The sequence below is a fragment of the Mirounga leonina genome, unplaced genomic scaffold, assembly GCF_011800145.1.
Source record: "Mirounga leonina isolate KUSES-001 unplaced genomic scaffold, KU_Mleo_1.0 Mir_129, whole genome shotgun sequence".
NCBI classification, from domain to species: Eukaryota; Metazoa; Chordata; class Mammalia; order Carnivora; family Phocidae; genus Mirounga; species Mirounga leonina.
This window is the reverse complement of record NW_023270323.1, coordinates 30605038-30616543: the sequence shown is the minus strand read 5'-3', so window position 1 is coordinate 30616543 and position 11506 is coordinate 30605038. Positions and strand designations below refer to the sequence as shown.

General features: G+C 35.7%; 1 protein-coding gene across 1 annotated transcript; it reads right to left on the bottom strand.

Annotated features, from left to right (window-relative positions):
• Positions 1 to 3910: 3910 nt before the first annotated feature.
• On the bottom strand, positions 3911 to 4659 carry LOC118010225 (glutamate dehydrogenase 1, mitochondrial-like). Its single transcript, XM_035004402.1, has one exon. It carries the CDS (start codon positions 4607 to 4609, stop codon positions 4244 to 4246), a length of 366 nt encoding a protein of 121 aa, XP_034860293.1. The 5' UTR covers positions 4610 to 4659; the 3' UTR covers positions 3911 to 4243.
• Between the last annotated feature and the right edge of the window lie 6847 nt (positions 4660 to 11506).

The following is an 11506-nucleotide window of genomic DNA, read 5'->3' as shown; positions in this document are numbered from 1 at the left end:
TATTATCTTTGATGTCCTCATTCAAGCACAGTGCCCAGTTCATCTGAAGTTCTTAGTAAATATAATTTGTCATAGAGAGATTAAGTGACAAATCTCATGCATTAGAAAAAGTGAATTTTCTTAGGTTTTAAATCTTTTTATTATGATGTACAATAATATAACTATGCTCTACAGTGTACATATATATGTAGAAAAATGGATGTGTATATTTATGCTTGCTGTATCTTTAATTTCAAATAGTTTGGAAATATGTTAGGGAAGCCACATGCTTATGTAATTATCTCAAATATACATTAAACTCAGAAACATAAACAACATAAGTGCTTATTTTATATCTTGTAATTTATTTAACTGTTTTTCTCACACATTCTAGTAATGAGAAGAAAGTTATCCTTCCTTGAATTTTTTTTTTAATGCTGCTCTTTTTGGGATTAAATAGTAAGATTGACCTATTTTATACCCAATACATAGTTTATTTATTTATTTACTTAAATTCAATTAGCCAACATATAGTACATCATTAGTTTTTGATGTAGTGTTCAATGATTCATTAGTTGCATTTAACACCCGGTGCTCATCACATCACATGCCCTCCTTAATGTCCATCAATACATAGTTTCTAAATATGTATTATTTTATTAGGATTATAATTCATCAAAAATTATACCCTAGATGTTTATATTTTCCCCATCAAGATTTTAAGAAGAGCAAAACCCCTCTATTGATACATAATTTTAATAAATTATTAAATCTATATATTTAGTTAATTTATTTAATAAATTGCTGAATCTATAATTCATAAAGGAGTTTTTCATATATAAACAGTTAAGTTCCTAAGCACTCTTTCTTAATATATTCCTATATAGGCATAACTCATTTTGTTGCTCGTTGCTTTATTGTGTATTGCAGATATTGTGTTTTTCCATTTTTTACAAATTGAAAGTTTGTGACAACCCTGCATTGAGCATCAATCAGCACCATTTTGTGTCTCTGTGTCACATTTTGGTAATTTATATTTCACAATTTTTCATTATTACTGTTTTTCATGGGGATTTGTAATCAGTGATTATAACTTGCTGAAAGCTTGGATGATGGTTAGCATTTTTTAGCAATAAATATCTTATAATTAAGGTAGGTATATCTTTTTACCCATAATGTTATTGCACACTTAGTGGACTACCACATAGTATAAACATAACTTTTATATACGCTAGCAAACCAAAAAATTCATTTCACTCACTTTTTTTTTTTTTATATTCATCTTATTATAGTGGTCTGGAACTAAACCTGCAATATTTCCAAGGTATGGCTGTACCCATATACAGATTAATTAATCTATAATTTAAATAAAGAATAACTTCCTTGAGAAGTGAGGACATAGCTATTGAAAGACCAAAGCTAGTAAAAACAAAAGCACTAGTGATAATAACACTACCCATTCTGAACAACCAATTAACCATGCAACTGGCAAGTTCCTTCACCATAAGGAATTCCAGGATTTTCCTTTCCATATTAGTTAAGAAGGAAATTCAAGAAGAATAAGAGTTAAAGGAAATATACTTATCTATTCTTTCATCTTTTAAAAATACTTTCATTAATTTTTCAATATCACTAAAATCTTCCAAAATTTAGAAAAAGGAAAAAAATGAAAATATATTTATATTTGTACTTGACTGACGTTAATTTATGTAAGGTGTTGGAAGTGTTTGGTACAAGATGTCATACATAAGTTAGACACACAAGAGAACACCCAGATACACCAACACGTTAAATAATAACAAGCATTACTTTTGGAAATGAAAATTTTGGACTATAGTTAAAAAAGAATTTGAGTATTTAAATTTAATTAAACATAAACACATTGCCTAAGCACATAATCAAGAATATAGTACCTCTATGCTTACGAGTTCCAGAGAACTAAGTGCCTCATCGATGTATAAAATGTGTAAGATTTCAAATTCCCAATTAATCCCATTTAATTCTTGGCTTTGTAATAACTGCACTTCCTGTGCTTTATTTTAGCATAGAATATCAGTTTATACTTGAATACTTAGAGTCTTGAGTCCGAAATACATAGGGCGGGATAGCTGCCTGGAAACCAAGGCAGAATTCCTTCTACTCTGGTAAATCTGTTTTTCCTCTTAACTCCTTTGACTGGAGAGGTCCACCACATTATGGAGGATAATCTTCTGTGTTTAAAATCAACAATTTATCAATGTTAGTCACATCTACGAAATACCTTCACAGCAACATTTAGACTAGTGTTTGAGCAAAGACGGGGAACGAAAGCCTAGGCAAGGTGACGCGTAAATCAAGTTACACAGGGCAAGTAAGAACAACCTGTGTGTGAATTGCATGACATTCAATGCAGAATATTCTGTAGCCTTCAGGCCTTGAGGTTTATCTGGGAATTATATAAATCACCGAAATAGCACAGAAAATAGCACTGAAACTTAACAGCTTTACAGTTTTTTCATGGAATTTGCTATCCCCATTTTCTGAATGCATTGAAAATATGTTAAAAATAATTTCCTGGCTTTTCTCTATTTGAGAATCATTAAAAGTCAATTTGCACAATAATGAAATGGTCAAGGTCCATAACCTGTGAGGTAGTTTACATGTTTACATTAATCTTGCATATCATTCCTTCATCTCCAAGGAAAAGCATATGTGTGTATAATAGTTACTTGTAAAGAGATGCCTGTTTCAAATAGACTTAAGGTTAATAGCATTAATTTATTTTTCCTTAGAATGCTATATTTTGCCAGATCACTTTATTGAATTTCATTTTAATTCTCAGTATTCTCTGCTAATATTGCCATATGATAATGAAATCTAGAATTGAGAAGCAAAGAATAAATTACAAAAAAAAAAAAAAAAGATATTTCAGTTACTTAGGTAAGTTTGTTGTTGGTCCAGAAATGGAAACGAGTAACATTTCCCCAGGCAAGAGAAAAAGAAAACCAATGTCCCTGTGGGTTGAAAATGTTAATCGTTGGGGTGCCTGGGTGGCTCAGTCCTTCAGTGTTTGCCTTTGGCTCAGGTCATGATCCCAGGGTCCTGGGATCCAGCCCCTCATCGGGCTCGCTGCTTAGAGGGAAACCTGCTTCTCCCTCTCCCACTCCCCCTGCTTGTGTTCCCTCTCTCGCTGTCTCTCGCTCTGTCAAATAGATAAATAAAATCTGTAAAAAGAAATTTAATCGTACATAGTAGTGAAAATAATAGTCTCATCTTTTTCTTTTTAATCAGTTAGCCACTGTATTTTTTTTTTTTTTTTTTATTTGCGAGAGAGAGAATGAGAGACAGAGAGCATGAGAGGGAGGAGGGTCAGAGGGAGAAGCAGACTCCCTGCCGAGCAGGGAGCCCGATGCGGGACTCGATCCCGGGACTCCAGGATCATGACCTGAGCCGAAGGCAGTTGCTTAAACAACTGAGCCACCCAGGCGCCCTAGCCACTGTATCTTAATGTGGTTCTCATGGATAATGATCCAACTTTGTATAGGGCCATGATTAGTTCTAATTTTTTCTTCGGTGGATATTAATCTCTAAATTTCTAGGTTTATAGCATTTGCATCTAGATCCTTGTGAACTTATTAGTATCAGTTTATGGATTTTTGGAGGAACTGTGGTGAGCAGAACCTTGGTCCCCTCCCTTGGTATTCTTTTGCGTAAAACCATGCTATAAAAGTGGCAATAATAGGGGTGCCTGGGTGGCTCAGTTGGTTAAGCGACTGCCTTTGGCTCAGGTCATGATCCTGGAGTCCCGGGATTGAGTCCCGCATCGGGCTCCCTGCTCAGCAGGGAGTCTGCTTCTCCCTCTGACCCTCCCCCCTCTCATGCTCTCTCTCTCTCTGTCTCATTCTCTCTCTCAAATAAATAAATAAAATCTTTAAAAAAAAAAAGTGGCAATGCTCTTGGCTTTGACTCTGGGTGCATTGGACTTGGTCAGCTGCTTTTCACTGGCAGCAGGGATCGGGATGTCACAGTCAGCTTCCAAGATGCACCCTTCACAGGGCTTTGCCCTGGGGAAGCCCGGGATTGATCCATGTTACAATCTGAAGTCTTCCAGTTCCTCTGGGTCAGTACCATCTGGATTCCATATACTCCCATCAGATTCACCAACACCAACACATTTAGCACCAAAACAATGTAAATATCTCATAGAGTGCAGGCCTACATTACCAAATCCCTGAACAATGAATGTTTTATCTCCAAACCCTGGTGTCATTCCTAAAATACTCATCTAAGAAGCTTCGTTGGTGAAATTTTCAATCCCATGGAAGACTCCCAGGCGAGTAGCAGAGATCCGCCCGTGGATTCCGCCCTGACTGATGGGCTTACCGGTAACACAGGCATGGGCATTAATATCATAGTGCCCTATGGTGCTGTCATAGGTGTCAGCAATCCAGGACATCTCCCACTCACCCATGCTCATGTCTGGGGCAGGCACATCAATGCCAGGACCAATAAAGCCCTTCTTCACCAGCTGCATGGTAAACCTCCTTGTGATCTTTTCCAATTCATTATCAGTATAGTTCTTGGGATTGATCTTAACACCAGCCTTGGCACCCCCAAATGGCACCTCAACCACTGCACACTTACACGTCATCAAAGAAACCAGAGCTTCGAGTGCAGTCAGAGCTGGGGCCAGGAACACACCCGTTGCCCAAGAACAGCCAGCTGCTGACCACATCGGCTCTGGACGAGTCTGAGATACGCTGTAAGGCTGACGCTTCTGAGCAATAGGTGTGAGCATTTTCAGAAGGTGGCATGGTCCTCAAGTGAGTTACTGGTATTTTACATCAGCAAAGTAACTCAATTTTACAGATAGCAACAAAAATAAAAGCTGTTTCCCTTTATGCATTTTACTTTCTTAGAATAATAAGTACATGCTGCTGTAATAAAATTGCCTTTAATCACTTACCTAGCCTAACCTTGACTCAAGCAGTGAATGCCTATAAATATAATAAATGAAAAAAAGCTAGTATTTTTATAATATAAAACAGTATCATTTATAGCTTGTCAATCATGTATTGTTGTCCAGCAAAAATAAAACATCTGATAGAGAATTAAGTTATCTTCATACCTGCAAATGGTGGAGGCTGTTTTTGTTAAGACTGTCAGAATTTACTAACCACAATTACGATGCATAGTCCAAAGAGTACAGTGACTTCCTCATCACGTTAATTAATTGTTCTCCTTTGAAGATCTACTGTGTTGTCTAATTGAACAATAATTCAAGTAGGGTGTCCCAGAAAAAAACCACTTGGGCTCCCACTTTGGAGTCTAGCTGGTGGCTCCGAGCCCTGCCAATGGCCCCGACTAGGCCTGACGTGGTGTCTTCTTCGAGAGGCCTGAATTCTTGCACACAGCTTCATTACCATTGGGCTGGAAACAACCTTGGGTTGAGTGTTTTGTTTGGGAGTTATTTCCCCAGGGCTTTTTGAACAGTAGTGTCCCAATGAACTACTAGAGATTATTTATGTAAGAATAAGATTTTTTTTTTTTTTAAACAACAATATCCTTTCAGAAATTTCTAACTACTTTGTAACTGCATGACTTAGCCTGGTGATAAAAGCAGTTATTAAAAGTCTACCTTTTTGGGGCGCCTGGGTGGTTCAGTTGGTTAAGCGACTGCCTTCCGCTCAGGTCATGATCCCTGGGTCCTGTGATCGAGCCCCGCATCGCGCTCCCTGCTCAGCCGGAAGCCTGCTTCTCCCTCTCCCACTCCCCCTGCTTGTGTTCCCCCTCACGCTGTCTCTCTCTCTCTCTGTCAATTAAATAAATAAATAAAATCTTTAAAAAAAAAAAAAGTCTACCTTTTCAAAAAAAAAAAAAAAAGTGTGTTTTCTTTACTCTTTGTCCAATATTTCTGTGTTTTGTGAAGGGAAAGCTTTATAAGACACTGAGTCCACCTTCATGTCTGAATCTCTTTTACACCCAGGGCTGACAAATCCAACCCCAAATTTCATGAGTTATTTAATCACTGCATATAAAATATTTCTCCTTCCAATCACACTTTAGATCTTCTGAACCTCCTATTTTATTTCAATACCAACTTTTTTGCAAACATATTTCCTCTTTCTGAGTGTCCTCTAAGGTTGCCATATTTAGCAAATAAAAGTCCAGGACTCCAGGCCACTTTGAATTTGTGATAAACAGCAGATAAATTTTTAGTGTAAGTATGTCCCAAATATTGTATGTGAAATTTATATTAAAAAATCTATTTGTTGGGGTGCCTGGGTGGCTCAGTCGTTAAGCGTCTGCCTTCGGCTCAGGTCGTGATCCCAGGGTCCTGGGATCGAGCCCCACATCGGGCTCCCTGCTCCGCGGGAAGCCTGCTTCTCCCTCTCCCACTCCCCCTGCTTGTGTTCCCTCTCTCGCTGTATCTCTCACTGTCAAATAAATAAAATCTTTAAAAAAAAATCTATTTGTTGTTTATCAGAAATTCAAATTTTACTGAGTGTCCTATCTCAGCTTTTAAATCTAGACCCTCTGCTAGTCTGTCATATATTACTTGCTCCACAATAAATTGTCACATGGTTTTCCACCTGACTAGAATGTATGAATCCATGTTGTTTTGCCCATAGAAGTTTGTTCATGCTTTTATAATGGCATTTAATATCATGATATCTGATATATCTGTGAGCTTCCGACAAGCAGAGATAATGTCCTAGTCATTTTTGCACCCACAGCACATACAAAATGTCTTTACTTTAAAAAACAATCAGTTAACCTTGTTGACTAGATTACTATTTTGTTTGCTGCTCCTTTTGATTTAGGACTAGCCTTTGAAAGAAAGAACACAATAGTAACAATAACTAATATCTCTTGAGTGTTCTCTATATTCCAAGCATTATTCGATGTATTATTTCTGCTCTAATGTGGTATGTGAATTGTAGCAAAACCTCAGATTCTTCACAGTCATGCATTAAAAATATAAGACAAAGAACAGGAAACTCAAATCATATGCATTTTTGTAATCAGAGTGCCAACAATTATAAAAATTCTAATAATTATACTAGAGCATATACAAGACAGGTTCATTTCTAATAAGTAACAAAATACTACAGTAGATATAATACTTTACATTAGAATGAATAAAATGGGGGAGAGACTTGATATAAAAGGTACAAGGAAGTGCTATGGTTTTTTAGTTGTGGAGACATGAGAAGAGTGTACAAATCTGGTGGAACTATGAAATAAGCATATCCAGGAGAGATTATGGTGCTAAACTGAGCAACAAAAAGAGCATGAGATGATTGGGTAACATGGAAAGTATTGCATTGTATTACAGTTTGCTGTTTCCAGTTGTGTATTTCACTTTGAGTGTGATTGCCTTTATCTGGAGGAACAAAAAATATATTTTAAAAACGTTAGGCAAGGGGCGCCTGGGTGGTTCAGCCAGTTAAGCCTCTGCCTTAGGCTCAGGTCATCATCTTAGGGTCCTGGGATCAAGCCCCACATCCTTCTCCCTGCTTAGCAGGGAGCCTGCTTTTCCTCTCCCTTTGCCATTCCCCCTGCTTGTGCTCTCTCTCTCTCTCTCAAATGAATAAATAAAATCTTAAAAAATAAATAAATAAAGTGCTATTTTAAAAAAGAGGACAACAGACAATACATCTGTATTTTCTCACTTATTGATAGTTTTCTAGTTCCTGGTTCCATCCAAGATTTAGCTAATCTTTTGCTCTTAGTTTATAAGAACCACTATATATCACTAGGAAAGGCTTTTTTTAAAAAGGAATACACAAAAATATTTTAAATAATGTTTTCCTTCAAATGCACATGCTATTTCCTTACTTAAAAAAATTTTAAATGATAAATTAAATATAACTTTATAGTACCTAGGTTGATCAACATTAAATATTAATGGCATAAAAGAATAATTTGTGTGAAGATAAATTACATTATGTGAATTCAGGAGTTCTTTGCTGCATTAAATTAAAGCAAACAAACAAGAAAAACCTTATGCTACATACCCAGATATTTTTCTTGAAATCTTACAGAAATTCCTCATAATACTTGGTAATAAAAACTGACTCTCTTTATGGAAAAGGAACTTACTAACTATATATTTTTATATACAAAGGGCTTTAAAGCCCAAGACTAAACATTTTAACAGGCCAAAAATAGTGACTTATCTTGAAAGAAATCCAACACTGCTAGTTTTTGGCAGCGGGGAAAATATTTTCTCTTAGAATTTGTTTTTTTTGTCTCAAAAAATGTCATGATTGTTCTTGATAATTTACATTAAAAATGAAATCCTTAAATATTCTTTGAAGTTTTATTTTATCATTTCAAAAAGCATACAATGTTATGCTTTACAATACGCCTTTGATTATACTTACCATAGTGCAAATTATATATTATACAGTAAAATCAAGGTTTGAATGTAATTTTCTTTGATATCAAGTTCAAATCTGCTGATTTCTCTTATTATAAGATGAAAGACAGACACGTGGAAAGAAGTAAGAATGCATGATTTATTCCAGTTCAGAAAACAGAACACAAACTCTACAAAGCTGATGAGGAGATTTTTCAGCAGCAGTGGACAGTAGGTGTCTGTCAGAAGCAACATTTGAGCAGCCTGACGCCTGCTTCAACACATCATTTTCAAAGTAAAAAGAACCGGTGACTCCAACCAAATGGGTTATCTTCCTTCTCTGTTTTGAACTGTCTTGCCATTGGCAGTGAGTCTCCTCAAGCAGCTCTATAAGCTAAGAAGAGCTTTAAGTAATTCAGAACCACCTGTATGAGGATACATTGAATTTTTATTCCAGCTTTTAAATAATAAAACTATTATGATAATCCCCAAAAGCTACTACTTGTATTTTTGCTCTACAGAAAGATTTTCTGTTGCATACAAGTGCAAGTATTCTATCTTCCCACAAAACTTAGAAAAATATCCAATCTTGTGGTTAGATGTAGCATAATTTTCTTTCTTAAACTGTGTGCCTTTATAATGAGTAGCCTTTATTTTTTTTTTTAAGATTTTATTTATTTATTTGAGACAGAGAGAATGAGAGAGAGAGAGCACATGAGAGGGGTGAGGGTCAGAGGGAGAAGCAGACTCCCTGCCGAGCAGGGAGCCCGACGCAGGACTCGATCCCGGGACTCCAGGATCATGACCTGAGCCGAAAGCAGTCGCTTAACCAACTGAGCCACCCAGGCGCCCTATAATGAGTAGCCTTTAACTATACTTAGTGATGAAAGCCTAAATTAAATATCAACACTGCAATGGTTGGTCATGGTATTCATAAGAAAGTCTCTTTTATGCAAATAATGTATAAACTAATCTGAATTATAAATTTACTGCTAATTTTGTAGCTAAAAATAATGTAATTGCTACAGTTTTGCCAAGAAGAAAAGCAAAGATATTTTTTTAAATAATTTTAAAACTTCAAACACTGGAAGATAATTTTGAGTGAAGAAATCTGCAAACTACACCGGAGCCTCTCTAAGCTGCTTCATATGGTCTGTGCTATTGAAATTCTTTGTAGGTAGCAATACATTGCCCAATTGTGTACTTTTTGGTGTCCTTATTAGTAGCTCTTAATTTTGCATATCACCGTCAAATAGGAAATACATTTTAATTGCATTGAGTCAAGATTTTAAAAAAAATGTATTTCATTAAATTATTCATTGATAGCTATTCATTTGCCATCATTTGGTGCCAGGCACTCTTCCAATCCTTAAGGATATAGCATTGAACAAAAAAAGCAGCTGTCACCTTCTTGTGGAACTTATATACCAGTGGGAAAGATAACACACAAAAAAGTAAAATATAAATGATGTTAGGTAGTGATAAGCATTCTGTAAAAAACAGATATGGAAGGTTTAATACATTTCAAAAAATATTGGGTGTGGGAATTATTTAGTATTAAATATGAGGGATAGACAAGTTTTCACTGAAAGTAATGTAAATTTTGAATAAAAACTAGATGGAGATGAGGGAGCAAAGTTTTAGATAATATATTCTAAGGGCAAAAGCCCTAGCGAAATAGCGTATCTCGTATATCTAAGGAAACAGCAATGAGGCCAGGATGGCACAATAGGAGTGGTGGTTGTGGTCAAGGAACAAGGAATGAGATCAAGTAGGAAAAAAGATGATGGGAAAGGATGGGTAAGATTGCACTGGGACTTATATGCAATTTGACATTTCTCTAAAGAGAGATGTGAAGCATTTCTGGCTTTAGTACGAAAGAATGCCATACACTTTACAAGATCACTCAAGTTTGTCTTGAGGCTAGAATGAAGGTGGGTAATGCTGATGTAAGAAGACCAGGGAGGAGGTCATCACCAATGCAGGTGAGAGATGATGGTGACTTGAACCAGATCTATGCAGTGCCAATGATTGTGGCCAATTATAAATATATTTTGAAGCCAAAGTCCACCAAATTTGCTGACAAATTGAATTATAAATGTGTAAGAAAGAAAAAGTAAAAAAAAAAAAAAAATACTCCAAGGTTTTGGATTGAACTATTGCTACATATTAATTTCTAATAATAACAATAGCTAAAACTTTGAAAGTAAGATACATCACATGAATGGGCAGAGGTGGATGAAAAGACTAGTTTTGAACACGTTTAGTTTCAGATGCTTATTTGACATCCAAATAATGATCTGAGTTACGTGGGAAACCTTTTAAGTGTGAGATAATCAGACTCACATTTTATTTAACCACATCAATCACATTACTTTGTTAACCAAATACCTACCTTGTACCATGCCATATTCTTGTAGTTTTTTTGCCTTTGAACAAACATTGTTAATGACATACTCTTGAACTGGTTTATTTTGGCTTTATTTAATTGATCCCATAACCCAACTAATTATGGGATATGCTTTGTCACCTATTACCTCTTAAACCAAGGTACTTTTCCACTGTAAAACAAGTAAAAAAAGAAATAAACAAATGATTGCTAATACTAAGAAATAAAAAAAAAAAAAGAATAGACAAAGTGGAAGGGGGCAGTCAAGGCTAATGAAATTGGAAATAAGAAAATGCTTGTTAGCAACATAAATATCATATGCAATGAACACATCATCCATGTACTAAATGGAGTGCAAGGGGGAAAAATATATTGGTTACTATTAGAACCTGTAAAAATAACCAATAAAGAAATTAGTCTTGAGCTAAAGACTTTTTGAGTTGAGAACTTTTTCTAAAATCATTTCTTCAGGAAACAAATAGCAACTCAAAAACACCAAGCCAACTATTACTTATATTATTCATAATCCTGTTTAGCACTCCTGACAATGTTTCACCAGCACACAGATGGTAATTTTGAAGTTTGCTCAGATTGTGCTAGAAGGTAAAAAGCTTCCAGGTTATTGGGTTTGCCTAAGGGGGAATGTTTTAGCCATTTTAATTCTCTAGTGAGTTTTTTAGGAGGATTGCCTGAAAATAAATATCAGATTGTATGAGTGGAAATGTTTCAAACAGTTCTGCTTTTGGAACTTAGAGTAGAACTGCTCTTGACTGCTGATTATTCCGGATAAAATC